Raw genomic sequence first — 15,580 nt, forward strand, 5'->3', positions numbered from 1 at the left:
GATTATTCCTGTCTTTTGCTGTGGTTAGTTGTTTTGATATCATCCAGGACTTGCAAGTATTTCAAGGGTAAAGTTAGAAAGGAAAAAAAAAAAATTCAGCTGGTGGCAAAACTATGTAAAATGATTAAATCCAGGAGAGGCACAGAACCAGAGAAGCTGGAGTATGCTCTCTTCACATCCCCTTCCTGTTCAGTGTTTCTCTCATCTTGGACTATGCTGGCTTGAGGCCAAGCCTTTCCCAGCACGGCCTTTGCTCTGGTGAACTTCCTGCCATCCGGAGCCCTGCATCTGTGATTGTGCTGATGGAACGCAGCTCAGCTGAATCTACCCATTTGATAATGCTGTCTTTGCCACAGAACTCACTTGGTACTAAAATGTTCCGGGGTTTTTTTTCCCAGCTTTGCCATATTAGAAGCTTCTTTTCTCAAGATTTATTTGGTACGGCAGAATCAATAACTCCTAGAGAGCAGGTGTAGATGGGGTGCTGGTGTAATGTTTGAGAGAGAGCATGTCTGATAGGTGAAAATACACATTAAAAACAATGTAATCCCAAGGTGTCTCATTAGCAGAGCAGTGCAGGTAAGTTGCAGCCAGTGAGGTGTCCAAGCCCTGCTGAAGAACTGAAGTGAAAGTGTGTAGCCTCACCTCTGCCTGCTGGACCTACTTGTAACACTCTCTGGTGGAAGTAAAAATATTAAGGGGCAGCCTTCAAGAGAACAGGTCTGAAGGGGTTTGCAAACAAGGTTCACATTCTCACTCAGGTAGCTGCCTCTTTTTGAATTATTCTTTAATCTCCTTGACCTTTAAGGGAAGTCCAAGCGCCCAACACAGAAATGTGAAGTATGTTAATCTGTACCAAATGTGCATCACAACTAGTTACTTGGCTAGACTTTTTTTCCTGTTTTGAGTTCTCAGTAAGTTTTCAAATCACTTTCCGATTTCATAGGGAGTTTCCCATTAATTATAAATCCGGCAGCTGAGTTATAGATCAGGTGGATTTCCAGTCCTGTAGTTCTCAGTTTCAAGAAAGTATTTTTTTGTCTAGCTTTTGTCTCTTAGGAAAGTCATGTTAAACTACTCTGAAACATTTTGGATGCATAACAATCAGGGGTTTGAGAGCCATCCCTGTGAAGGGCAGCATTCATACTGTCACCAAGGGAATTTGTACTTGGGCAATAATGAAAACTCCAAATGTGAGGAAGGAAAGCCAAATTACAGCTACCAGACCTTCTTTCCTTGACTAAGATGTACCATATCTCCATCAAGAGACCACTTAACAGAGACTGTAGTTGTTGTTCATAGGGTGTCAGTCACAGCACTGGTAGTGCCCAGGCTCAGACCTTCCTGATGTCCCAAGTCTTACTGTCTTGTTGTGTCCTTAGTTTCATTTTTCCACATGTATGTTGTTAACAATTTTGAAAGAGGTATCTGACATTGTTCTTCTGCATTCACACATAAATCCTCAGTTCAGTGGCCTGGCTTCCAGAAGTCTCACTGGTGCAACAACATCCCTTGCCTTGAGCAAAGGCTGTTTACCCCTCTGCAATTTGGTGTATTGGGGCTATTTCTTAAGTAACTAAGGATAAATTCATCTCCCCCATCTTTTGCAATTCTTTTTAACATCTAAAGAATATTAAGGTCTTCAGTGGATTTCAGTGCTGGCAAGAAGGGTTAAGAGCTAAGACCAGGGAGTAGATCAGACAAATTTGAATTTATCTTTTAACTTTCAGGCAAAAATAGCTCATTACCTTGTACAAGATTTCTCCCTTGTTCCCCTCCAAACCTTGTAATTGGTACTATTAGAGCGAGCCCATCTAGATGCTATGAATGTGGTGACAGTAGGATCAGAGGACATAAGTAAGAGTTGTGTTACATGGTCACAGTGATTCAATGGCAGTGCTGCTGCTGAGCCAGTGGAGCCTTTGCAGCCCCTTTCCCTCCTCTCTGGCTGTGCTTCCCGCTGCAGCTGCCTCTCCGCTGCTCTGCCAGCACGAAGGCTTGGGGGGCTGCATTGTGCGCTGAGGCAGGATCTGGTCTGTTTGAAGAGTAACTCAAAAAAAGGGTTTTTTCACTCACATCTGCTGTTTGAGAGAGTTCATCACCCAGGAAAGTTCACTGAGATGAGCCAGAGTAAGAGAGCATAAGGGCAGGGATGAGACAGGGGCTTCCTAAGGCATCACTGTCACCAGAAGTCATTTATGGAAAAGTACCCTACTGAATCAAAGCCAGGGTTTTCATACCTGTTAGGGAAAAGAAAAACGCAACAACCGCGCATATGCTTATTAATCCTTCCTCTCTGTGTGCATAACAGTAATTCAAGTTCAGCACTGGGATTGTCTAGTGTCGCCAACTTTAACCTTGGACCAACTGATTTTTTTTTGCTCCTTTCAGATATGGTTGTAATTGTTAAGGCTGGCAGAGCTCCAGATGTTTGTAAAGCCAGGAGTTACAGGACAACCCGCTGGTCACGAGGAAAATAATTACTAAATTAATATGTGTTAGTACTGGTAAAATTAGCCCTTTGTGTAAGTGCTTGTTCATGCAGTTAAACATATCAGGCATGGTAAAATTTAACTCCTGGTGTGGAATTTTTTTTCTTTTGTATTTTGACAGTTTAGGTTGTGACACAAAATTGTCTCAGCTTCTAAGTGCATTAAAAGGATGTTCTCAGGCTAGGCCCCAAAGAGTTGCTAAAATATAGGTGAAAAGGATGTAGCTCTGCATGCTGTGCTAGCAGTTTTGTGGCTTGTACTTCTGAATTGAAAATGCAAAAAGCCCAACATTGTCCTGCATGTTTGGTTTGTAGGCCAAGTCAGGGGACTTAACTATCCATTATTTTTTTTCCAGTCATTTCAAAACCTGAGCAAAGAAGCTACAGTTGTGTGCAAATGGGCCTTAGTCCACCCTGCTACAGTCTTGGCCTGAGAATTAACTTCTAAACAATTGCTTCTGTATGAAAAATACCATCATATTTTTTGGTTCATCTGCACGCCATCTACTGAGTTACCTGGTGAAGATATCTTTTGGACCACTATAATATGCAGTTTCAAAAGATGCTCTTATCTGTCTACCAAAAAAAAAAAAAAAGGTGGTTACCAATGTAATTTGTCACACAGACATGACAGTGCATGTGTATTTGTGCCTCATGTGCAGCACTGCTATTTGAAAAGGCAGTTTATTTAGGAAACAGAATAAATTGTAGAACATCATATTTAACCTGTTACTTATCAGTCATGTGAGATCATGCCTAAAACACTTTTTAGTGTCTATGCTTATATGGTTTGTAGCTGTCTGCTTTGCTTTTGCCATGTTATAGCAGGTTTCTTCCTTTTACCTGTACAAGTGTGAAGAAAACAAAAGCTAGGGAGGGCAGGGCACTGCACCTGTGGACAACTAACAGCTAGCAGGGCATCCAAGGGAGGAAGAGGAACAGAAATGGCATTTGGATACCTAAGCATGCGGGCACACTGGTAAATGCCTTCCTGCCAGCTGTGCTCTTGAACGTCTCCGCTGTAAAATCTCTAATTACTTTGAACTCATTTTTCCCAGTGTTTATTTTCTTACTGGTCAGGCCATTTCCAGTCATCTGCATGGTAATGTCAGAGAGAACTATTTCTTTACGTTTCTTTGATTTTGCTCTCAAAGGCACAGCTAAAGGCAACCCAGACTTGCCTTTTGAATGTCCTTTCCCAGCCTTTTAGATGAAGCCTGGAGAGGTACAAGCCAAGACAGAGGTTTAAGAAGACCTAGCTTGTGTGTTTTGTCCTATGACCAAGGGACAGGGCCCCAGTGCTTTCTAGCTTCTTTCTGTAAATGGAGATTTAAATTCTGGAAGATAAAGATTCTTCACATTAGATTAAATTTGCTGAATTTTCAGTACTGTGTTTTCAATGCGACTATGATGCATTGTCCATGTCTAGATCACTGATGATATTAAAGGTACATCTTTTTAAGTGCAAACCATCTTCATTTTATCTGTCATGGATTAATATTTGTTTTTCTATTCATTGTGGGGTATTTCTTCTGTGCAATTGACTGAACCTGCTCCAAGTTTGATTTTTTTTTTTTTCTATTTCAGTGCTTTTGTATGTGAGGAAGGAGACAGATGAGGTGTTTGATGCTTTGATGCTGAAATCACCCACAGTAAAGGGGCTAATGGAAGCTGTAAGTATCCAATGTCCTCACATTATTTGTCTTTCTTGGCAAGAAAATCTTGAGGCTTTCCATGTATTATTGAGATAAACTATAATATAAGATGAAGTTATTCTCAAATGTATTTAAAGCATTTCTTAAAGGCTTTCTGGAACGCAGCTCTGAAATGCTGGCATGTTCCTAATTCAGTGTTGTCAGCAGGTTACTGGGTTTAAACAGCATCACAGAGCTGATTATTGGAGACCTGAGCCTTGAGGAATAGCAGTAGTTAACCAGTGTCAGGGAAGGAGAGAGGTGCAAGCTTTATTTTCTGAAATGCTTCTTTCTGAACTGATGGTTCAGAGCCTGTTGAATCATTTCCTGTAATGCTTATCAATACCTTCCCAGCCTGGTTTCCAAGAAGAGGCCCAAGGATGCACTGTTTCTGTGTGAATTTCATATGGCCTTTGTGCAATTGCTGTTCAGCGTGTAAGAGGCAGGTGCTGAGCCAGTGCAGCCTTGTCATTCATACATCATCTCAAATCCCTTCTCTAGCTGTCACTTACAGTGTGACCTACCTACCAGTTGCCTCTTTGCTGCTTCTTTGAGTGGAGTTTTTACTTGTTACCCATTAGGTGTCATCATAAGAGTTCCTGTTTTCATGTTTAATCCTGTTTATATGAGCTGATGACTCGTGAAATTTGGTAAGGGAAGAGTTAAGAAATAATCACGTGTCTCACTGCTTTAGTGGGGGAATGTGAGACTGATATGTGGGATGCTGAGTTGATTTCCAGCCTTGTTTACATGTAGGGGAGAAGATGGAAATGGATGAAAGTGCCCCTGGAGAACTCAGCCAAGTCCTAGAAGTGTGTGTATTCATACTCTCTTAAAACTGTCACAGTATCTTGTTGCATGTACTGAATACTTTTAATGCAGTAAAGATTGAGTTATTTGGTCAATATTTGGCCAGTAGCAGAAGGCAGAGAAAGATTTGTGGGTTAGTGAAGTTGTTTAAAGCAGCTGTTTAGATGAGGGTATCTCTGAGGAGAGTCATGGCCAAGGATGTCCTAACTGTGCTTCTGCCAGTGCTGTTTGTTAGCTGTGACTGCAGCTCAGTCGTTAGGCAGAGCACATGCATAACAAAAACCAGGCTTTGCTTGAAGAGGCTGCAGTCTGATTCATGGTAAGCTGCAACATGATTTCATCTTGTCTTTGCATGGAAGTTAGAAGTATGTTATAATCCTTCTGTAACTGTTCAAGCTAGCATGAATATATTATCTCCAGTAGTCTGTGCCACTCCATGCCTGTTCTCCAGCTCCCATGTAGCAAAAACAAAGCTGGTGCAGAAGCAGGAAAGGTTTCTGCATACCTCAGTCAGTGCAGCTGCTGACTCACTGGCATGTTTTCGGCACCAGAGAAATCTAATCTGTTGTAAAATGTCCCAGTTCACTGGAAGGAACACATTCAGAAAATTTTAATTCTCTTTGGTAGGATATTGTGGGTAAAACAATCCCAAAAAGCTGTCAAAGTGCATATTCTTAAATATTCACTCTACAGTCATTGCAGCAAATCATATAATTTTGTAATTGTGCATATCCTGAATGCTCTGTTCTAGTCTCAGTATTAAGAATTTAGGAACTGAGCCTCTGAGTATTACAGAGCCCCACATGTGAAAGAGAGCTCCAGTGATCCTCAGTCATACCCTCCTTCTCTGTTTGTGGATTTTACTTTTTTTTTCTTTTCCTTAGTCACTATTCCTGGTCTTTGACTTTTTCCTAACTCTGTTATTAATTATATGGTTTTCTTGGATCCTATATTTATTTTATTCTCACATATACCCCCATTCCAAATGAACAATTAGATTCCTTCTCAGATATCTTTCTTTTGGCAAATATCTAGTGGTCTTGGGTTTCAGAAATACAGAGTGTCTCAGGAAGTGATGCAGATGTTTGGTTTTCACTAGTCAGTCTTGATGAACAGAAAATAGCAAAGCAATTGCCCATCACAAAACATCACACATATGTGGTAACTGACCAGCTCTACATCCTGCTTTCAGCCTGATCCAAAGTCAGGATAACTGTGGATCTCAGTAGGTACTCAGTCTTACATTGTGCAAAATTACGTATTTGTGCAAACTACAGAAGGCAGTTAAATTGGGAAATTCAAGCATCTTCCAAAGTCTTTCTATAATTAAAAGCTCAGTTCAATAGAGCTAGTTTAAACTATTAGATACCTCCTTATATATGTGGTCTTCCAGTCAGTGTAGGGCAACAGACTAGACCACGTCATATAACTAATCTGGCTAAGATGGTTTCCTGCATGCTTTGACCCACCCATATATTGCTCTTTCTGGCTTCCTGACTCCAACAGAGAGCATTTCTGGTGGCTTGTTCAGTCAGACAAACTTGCCATGCCAGGGGACTGCAGCTCAAAGGGACACCCAGAGATCTATTTCAGTGCCATTCTGAAGGCTGTCGCACTGCTTTGGGGATCTTAACAGAAAGAAATCTCTGCTTAGAAGATTGACAAATGGACAGTGGAGGTGATAAGGAAAAATATTTCTCCATATAAAGATATCTTTTTAAAATTTAATGTAGCCTACTTGGGTTCAGGTGAGAAATCGTGTTGTTTTGTATGGAAGTTGGCATTAAGTGGTGTTCCCCCTGCCTGGCAGCAAACACCCTGAGAAGAGGGTGTTAAGTGAGATGCCCTAGCAGATGCTTGCTCTCTCCTTTCTCTAGTTCTGCAGCAGGACTTAGCACATTTGTACTGGAGACTGTGAGGGGGAGGCTCTCCCATACCCCCACTTTGAGCCTTGCTTCCACAGCTTGCTGTTTGGTATAATTGGTTGAATCCCAGGGGTTCCTGAGAAATGTGCTTATTCAGTCAGCTGGAAGTCTTTCGCAAAGCTCACTAATCCCTGCATGTTATATAAATCCTACACCTGTCATAGGCAGTGTGACAGGCAAGGCTTTCTCAGCCCGAACTCTCATAGTTTATGTAGGAAGTGATGTCCCAGAGTCCCAAACTGCTTTGAGCAACATTTGGAATGCATGAGTGTTAGGTATGCCAAATATCCTAGGGAAGATTTATGCCGGAATGTGCAGAATGCTGTATATTAGCTGCTATTAAGCCTCCTTGGCAAGAAATGTTTTGCTCAGCTTGTTTATTTGCATGGAGTCAGTGAAAAGTGTCTTCAAGTGCTGATCTTTACAATTTCACTAGGATTCAGAGTTAACAACCCAGAGAGAAAGATCGTTTCCTCATGTTCACACAGTTGTGACACTTTCTACAGTTTCAGGTTGCCAGTTTTTCTCCAATGCCTGTTACAAAGGATTTTTTCAACTGTCTGATGAAACAGAGCCATTTTTATTATTGTTTTACATGAAAAATTTAGGGGTACAACAGAAGCACAGATACAAAAATTCAATACCAGATTGTTTATCTGATGTCATTCTGCTCATGATAAGCAAAGCCAGAGGATAATAAAGAGTAAAGAACAGTGAAACATGCTGGTGCAAGAGAAACTGAAGTAGCAAGTATCACCCAAATTTAGTTTGTATTTTGTTCTCTGCTAGGTGTAAAACTTCAGGAGTGGATGGGTCTATTGTACCTCATCAGTTATTCCCCCTTCTGTTAGCCACAGATGCATGCTAGCAGTCAGAGGAAACTCTTTCCAGTGTAAAAGAAGTTTTATTGGTTCTTGAGAATCTTGGCATTATGCTATAGAATGCCTGTCAAGCTGATACCCTTGTGCATCATTAGGGATACTTTTTAAGTACAAAATTGCTTCTTGGCTAAGATGACAATTACTATTACAGGTGAGGTAGACAAGTATAGGCTAATTAATTCTTTCTTTCAGAGAATCTTGGCTGTCTGGATGGGAGCCATGCTTGGTGTTGAACCTGTGGCTCTTTGAATCTGTCCTCGATGCTGAGTTTATCCATTCCATTTTCTATGTCATGATAATTGCTTTAATGTACTTCTCTAAAATACCTTTTCTCAACTGAAGTCTGAACGCAAACACAAAGAAAGGATTTTACAGTGACTGATGTTTGCCAGTCTTTAAATGGATTTTTAATTGGGCATTTCAGTTCTCTAATGCAGAAGATAAGTAGTCAGCTATTTAGCTGCAACTTCATTTCACCTGGGAAGAGCTGAAAACTTACTTTACTTGGCAGTAGAGTACCACAGGACATTAATCACTGAGGAAAAAAAAAAGTAATTTTTCTGTAACTATTTTGCCTTTTGGGACAATCCTCTTCTAAAATGTGAACTGTGAGACCTGTTCCCTCAAAGAAGAGTCATAATTTAGAAAGCAAACCTGGCTCAGATGAAGGCCCAGGGACACCATAAGCACACCACATATTCACTGCAGATTAGACATCCAAAAAAGTAATATACTGCTGCAAAGCAATGCCAAAGCATCCCAATGAAGTACATGTTGGCATGGGTAATTTGTCAGCTAAGTAGTTCTTCCTTCTAAAGTTTTACTGTATTTTCTGCTTTATTGTTTTAGTAACTGACAAGAAGTTTATTTTACAAGTCCTTTACCTTGATGACACACTTCTCTGTTACATCTCATCTTGTTACCTATACACTCAGATGATGTTTTGTGAGCCAAATAGTGTTTTCATTTTGCTACCATAGTAACTAGACTGAATTACCCTCCCAACAATACAGAAGCTTCTTAGTCCTGTGTGCAGGATGTTGGTAGCCCTCCCACAATAAAAGGTATCTTGACAAAAATTTCAGACAAAAATACCACCATGGAGAGTCCTGTTAGCTTAACAAACCTTGAAATGTCTTTGAAAAATAGAAATGCGCATGTTTTTGTTGTTCCGTTGGTCCGTCAGCTCCTGTTGGGTTGCCATGTGTCTGCCTTCTGCCTGGTGGGAGAAGCCTTTGCTTCCATGAGCCCAGAAAATCAGATTAAGAAACTACAGAAAGATCAGATTGAAATTCCCTGAATTTCAGGTAAAATCTGAAGCTGGGAAGAGCACTGACTCCTTGAACAGAGTGCTAGGAGATGCTGGGGTAATTCTGATGACTCGCACCCTATAAAAACTATAGTGTCCTGTTGAGGCCCTCTCCCTGCCATGTGGCCCTGGGAGAGGGGTCCTGGGGGGGGAGGCACAGGGTTTCCCTGCCCCTGGTCAGCCTCCTTCCCCATTGGTTGTTTTGTGTTCCCCTGCACGGGCAAGGACCCTCGGGTCCCGTGTTTGCCTCAGTTCCTCGGCAGAGCTCCGGCCATGCGGCTGGAGAAATAAACACCTCTGAAACATCTATCAAGAATCGGTCCATAGATATTTCTTTCCCATGGGCCTCGTTGTCTGATACATTGTGTTGCAGTTTCCCTGCTGTAACAAATGGTTGATAATGCAGGCAGAATGATCCCCGATCCCTAAGGACAGTGACTGATTTGTGAGTAAACTCTGGATTCCTCTTCTTGTTTTGTTTTGCTGTTCCATCTCTAAATTATGGAGGAACCATGGAAAGACTCTTGGCTCTCCAAGCCGCATACGGACATTTATCTTAAACTTGAAAAGATTCTTGAACAACGATTTGTAAATTTTAGCTTATTTCAAGCTCAAAAGGAACTGAAACATTTCCTTTCCTGGTTGTTTAAGAACTTTTTCTACGTTTCTTGGGATTTAATTCTTACCAAAGACTTTTGGAAGGCTGTTTGGACACAGTTAATTTCTGAGTCAAAATATATGCCGATGGAAGAATATTTTGTGAATACTATTTAATTACCGAGACTGTTGAGCAATGTCAGCTGTGTCCTGGTGAAGGGAAGCCTGGCGCAGGGACCGTGCGGCCCAGGCCCCGTGCACCGAGCGCTCTGCGAGCAGCAGCGAGGCAGTTCCCGCGTGCGGGCGGAGCCACGCGAGCCGCAGTGTCGGTGGCGGAGCGAGGCGCGGCGGGAGCGGTGGGACCTGGCGGTGCCCACACGGCCCCACACAGCGCGTGGTGGAGCGAGCCCCGGGAACGCCCGACCGAGAGGGGCGGCGCGCTGTCGGCGGCGGGCGGCGATGGCGGTGGAACGGAGCGGAGCCGAGCCCAGCCGAAACACGCGCTGGAGCAGGGCACGGGGGGCTGCCGCTCGGGGGCCCGGCCGAGACGTGGGTGCAGCACCAGGCAGTGGCAGCGCAGCTGAGAGCAGAAGCGGCAGCGCGTGGGGAGCTGAGCGGCGCAGCCCGGCCCGGCCCACACAGCCCCGAATGCGACCCCGGGAAGAGCGCGCAGGCACGAGCAGCCCCGACAGCCCCGGCAGCACTGACAACCCTGGCAGTTTCAACACGGGAGCGAGCGAAAGTGAAAGAGAAAATAAAAACGCAGTGAGACAGAAAACAGCAGCCACTCGGAAAAAGGAAAAAATCACCATAGCTAAGGTTTTAGGAATAGTAAAATGGTATAATGTTAAACAAAATTATGGATTCATAACAAGATGTGACAACCAAGAAGACATATTCATTCATAGAACTGCTATTAAAAAGAATAACCCTAAAAATTACCTGCAAAGTGTAGGAGATGGGGAAGTTGTACAATTTGATATAGTGCAAGGAAAGAAGGGTTTACAAGCAGCAAATGTTACTGGGCCTGGGGGTATTCCAGTCAAAGGCAGCGTTTATGCACAAAATTATAAACAATGTCCATCCCAGCAACTTCCCTACCCATAACCTACTTTCCCCTTTCACCCTATACCCAATATGAACCCTTTCCTAAGTTTACCCCATCCCCAGTTTATTCCTAATCCGTTTTTCACCCCATGGCTTCCCTATACAATTTCCTTTCCCTACAACTCCTCTCCAATGCCAAGGGGGGGATGAAGAGGGGGAGGGAAGAAATTACTATTGTTGTTTAGAGTTCCAACAGGTACAAATGGAAGAAACCCTCTCCTGCTTCAGTTTCCCCACAAAGCATGCCCAGAGAGTCCTGTTTCCCTTCTGTCAGCCTTAAGATGTTCCAGAGAATCTGTTTGGACATTTAAAGACTCAGGAGGGTGGCTTGTTTTGTTTTGAAACTGTCCTTGTTATCTCATGTTTATCCAGTTGTTTTCAATGTTAAGTTTCAAATCTCTTTTGTTAAAAATAAATGGGTGAAATGTTGGGGTCTCCCCTCCTGCCATGTGGCCCTGGGAGAGGGGTCCTGGGGGGGGAGGCACAGGGTTCCCCTGCCCCTGGTCAGCCTCGTTCCCCATTGGTTGTTTTGTGTTCCCCTGCCCGGGAAGGACCCTCGGGTCCCGTGATTGAGCAGTTCCTCGGCAGAGCCCCGGCCATTTCTCCGGCTGGAGAAATAAACATCTCTCTGAAACATCTATCAAGAATCGGTCCATAGATATTTCTTTTCCATAGGCCTCGTTGTCTGATACACGTGTTGCAGTTTCCCCGCTGTAACAGTGTCCGAGTTCCTGGATGGAGACAATTGTGGGTTTTGATTAAGCTGTTCAGGATTATTTCTCCCTAAGTCATCCTTAAATGAAAACATGATATGGTTGTGACTGACTTCCCTGTATAGCTATCCTGTCAAAGTTCGTAGAGATTTTGTTTTAATGTCTTATGTAAGGTAAGAGGTGATAATTTTATATTTCTCATTCATTTTTAGTGATATTTCTTTTATTATTTCAGATCTCTGAGAAATATGGGCTGCCAGTTGAAAAGATTGCAAAACTTTATAAGAAGAGCAAAAAGGGGTAAGTTAGTTAACTAACTAAGGATCTATTTCGGAATCCTTTAGAAGTACTCAGAGATACCAGTTACACTTGGGGCCTCATGATGCTGGGCAACATAAACTCTTTCAGAAGACATACCCATGTGCTTGAACTCTTCATGTCTGTGGAGACTGTAGGCAATGGCAGAGGAGGAAACATGGATCTCCAGTCTGTGTCTGACATAAGTGTTCATAAGCTTACTGTGAAGAAAGACTTTGTGGATATGTGGATAAAGTCTGTTTTGTAGACAATATGCTTAATAACATTGTGGAGGGCCAGCATGGGAGATGCTGCCTTTGCTGTCAATGCAGTGTGGAGTTTTCTTGCAGTGTTAGGAAGTAGGCCACTGTCCTATTCTGAAAGACAAGCAGGCAATGTTTGCTGCAGGGGTTTCAGCTGAGTAAATTTAGACATGAATGTCACAGCTGGACTTTTAGAATAGCTAGGCTACTGCTTCTTGCCATAAAACTAAATCTCTCCACTTCAACTTTTTTTTAGTTCTATTCAACCACAATATTGTAGTGATATAATTTAAACCAATCATTTATTTTCAGCTGTAACTCTAGTTTAGGGCATTGTTGTGTCTGGGGATTTCTTTAGCTTTTGAGAAGACAGGTGAAATTTCTCATGTTTTGCTTCTTTCTAAGTGACAGAAAAAACACTTGGAGGTAAAGAGTGAGGAAAACACTCATATACACTTCTAATAATCATTGTTGATAGTCTCACATCCAAGTGAGTTCTAAGTGTGAGCTGTGTGCAAAGCACAAATTACACTGCTTCCCTGTGTTAGCAACTCACACCACAGAGGTGCAGCAGCTCACATGGCGTGCCTGAGGAGTAGCATGGAGGTGTCTCTGTGGGAGCCAACGCCAGGCATGGGAAGCACCAGCTAGCTGTGTCTGCCAGGGATCTGAAGTGCAGCTCAGCTGTAGGTAGCCTAAGTGTGTTAACATCCCAGCACTGGCGTCTCCACCTCAGCTACTCTGGCAAGGAGCAGCCTCTAATCCAAAGGCTATAAGGGACTACAGGGTAGATCGTGATGATAACTCCCACTAGTGATTCTGTATTGGCCTGTGCTGGAGTCTGGTTTTGTATTGTAGAGAAGTGAGTACATGTGGCAGAGTGCACAGCTTTCCCTTTCAGTACATAAAAACATATGGTACATAAAAACATTGATTTCTGCCTTTGTCACCAGTATCCTGGTAAACATGGATGACAACATTATTGAGCACTACTCCAACGAGGACACGTTCATCCTGCACATGGAGAACATGGTTGAAGGCTTCAAGATCACACTGACGGAGATCTAGCCTCAGGCAGAGCCTTTTTGTAAGGAACCACAGCATTTCATTCTTCTTGGAAAGCAGAAGATTCCCCGTGAACTTGACAGACGTTGATCAGAGAAACTGTTACAAGACTGCATTGAAAATATTGTCCATTCTGCACATGTGCACCCACTGCATACAGACTTGGGTTTGTCAAGCACAAGGCCACTCACATTAACCTGGTCCCTTATTTATTGTTCCCTACTCTCTAGTGTACAAGCAGTTACCAACCCCCATATTTGTAACCAGATGACCCACTGCAAATGTGAAATGCAGCATTTTAATCCATACTTCAGTGTGGATAAGCTCATTCTAAAACATGTTAAGTAACTATGCTGGTCTAGTTTCAGAAATCTGGTATAAATCACTTTACCAGTAGTTGTCTCTGTCATTGCTAAAAATCTGTTGCAGTGCTAAAGATGGGGAAAGTGGCTGACAGTTCACTTGCTCAGACTGATCCATATATCTCTATACTGTATAGTCTTGCCAAATACCTCTGGTAGTTCTCAGCACGTAGCAATGAGGACTTGTAAGTAAGGCATTCAGCTACAAATGTCACTTGTAAGTAAATGGTAAAGAAACCATTTTAACCTTGTATATAATGTTTATAATATGCAATAATATATTTTAACTACTGTATGTGGGCATGTTTACTGCCTCTATGTTTTTGTATGTATTTGGTTTAGGGTTTAATAGAATCTTTCCTAGAGGAGTAAATCGCTGCAATCTGTTAAGGAGTGTGTACTGAGAAGCTGATAACTGAATCTGTACTCATATGCTCCATCCTCACTCACACAGTTATATATTGAAATATTAGAGCAGACTCTGCTACCAGGGGTTGGATGCTCTGGTACAATGGGGCCCACCTTAGGTGCCCAAGTCCCAGCTGTAGATACCTGAGTGTCCCATGCAGCCATAACAAAATCCAAGAGACACCGTGTGTCTGCTGCCTGGTTTGCCTAGAGGTACAGAAAGGAATTCTTCCTGGTCGTCTTCCTTTGATGAAGTGGAGGCTCTTAAAGTGTCCTTTTCTCAAACCTGTAGTGGGAAGGTTCTTTCCGCAGAAGCCAGTACATCAAAACATTTCTCTAGACTGTATGAAACAGGACTTCAAACTCTTCCTCTTAAGTGTACTTGCTCTTGTATTTCGATTGAATGATTCTGTTGTGATTCCTAGGACACTAGGACATATAAGCCTGGGCTTGGTATAAATATTTTATCAAAACTGGAACAATTTTTCCAGTGGAGAGTGAGTATCCAACAACTGAGGTGTGGAGATAGGTCCCTCTCTCAAGGGCTGCATCTGAATCCAAGTTGAACTGCATGGTTATTCCATCAGATTCCACGCCTGCCTTATGAATTCTGTGAAGAGATAAAGTTGTGCAGGCTAAAATCATACCAGGAAAGGGGTTAAAGGCCTGAATGTCCCTATGACATCCAAACCCAACACCTCTCTCTCTCCATTCCAGCTCCTCTGCCTATTGTAAAGAGCTCCTCATGCAGCATATAATTCCATGAGTTTCAGCTGCATTTTATTCTCTATGCACTAAACATGGATCCTGTGTGACAGACAGAAGTGTGGGTCCTTTCCTACATGCAGCTTTTAGAATTTATTCTTTTCCTTCTGAAACCTTTTCTCCTTTAGAACCTTTATTTTTAGGTGGTTAATGGCAGAAAGAAACACTGCCTAGTATAACAGGGCTCACGTAGTGTTTTGAGCTGTGTGGAGGTATTTACATTCAAGCAAAGTAGCTGGGGTAACTGACCAGTGTGATTTGGCCATATCTGCATGAATTATCCTGCAAGTTCTTGCACACTTCCTTAACTTCAAGTAGCATTCCATTAAAATCTCTACTTCTGTTAGAAATGTTAGATACATGTCAAGGTTTCTGTGGGACCAGAAACTATAAAAGGTTCAGGCTGGTAGTGTCAGAGCTAGCATCCAGAATCCACATATGCCTGTAGAGCAAAGTGTGTATCCTGTTTTCCTCCTGCCCTTTTCTTTTGGTATGCACTCTTTCTCCTGATGCAGAATTCTGTAGTAATGTCCTTAACTTTATATAAAAATGCACTCCAGCAAAACGCTCTTGCTGCCCTGCTCAAGAGCAAACATCCTGGGAATACAAGAGATTTAAGATTGTTCCATTTGTTTCTACTTGGCTTAGACTGAGATGAAAAGTCTATGCTGATTTATCCCAGATACTTTTTTCCTAAAGGAAAAAAGAGGACAGTTTGGACAGGAGGCATTAGGAACTGGGACCAGCATGCAGGACTGCTGAGCAATACTGTTAGTTCTTGTATTTCTATGTTGGTGTTTAGAATCCTCAGAATATCAGCTAGGATCTCTCAGCTGGTCAAGATGTCTGGGCAGAAGCTGCAGGTTAAGTGTAGGAGTAAATGTATGCAGGAG

General features: G+C 42.5%; 1 protein-coding gene across 1 annotated transcript in view; it reads left to right on the plus strand.

Moving 5' to 3' along the window:
• The window catches only part of GRHL2 (grainyhead like transcription factor 2), a gene marked incomplete at both ends in the record, with an annotated part of 51,625 nt that extends 38,470 nt beyond the window's left edge, over window positions 1-13,155 (plus strand). The window contains 3 exons of the mRNA XM_082287471.1: window positions 4,079-4,164; window positions 11,763-11,827; window positions 13,041-13,155. Of these exons, the coding sequence (XP_082143597.1) occupies window positions 4,079-4,164; window positions 11,763-11,827; window positions 13,041-13,155 (266 nt within the window). The remainder of the gene's footprint in view (window positions 1-4,078; window positions 4,165-11,762; window positions 11,828-13,040) is intronic.
• Between the last annotated feature and the right edge of the window lie 2,425 nt (window positions 13,156-15,580).

Source organism: Coloeus monedula, assembly GCF_965178545.1.
Source record: "Coloeus monedula genome assembly, chromosome: 1".
Classification (NCBI taxonomy): Eukaryota; Metazoa; Chordata; class Aves; order Passeriformes; family Corvidae; genus Coloeus; species Coloeus monedula.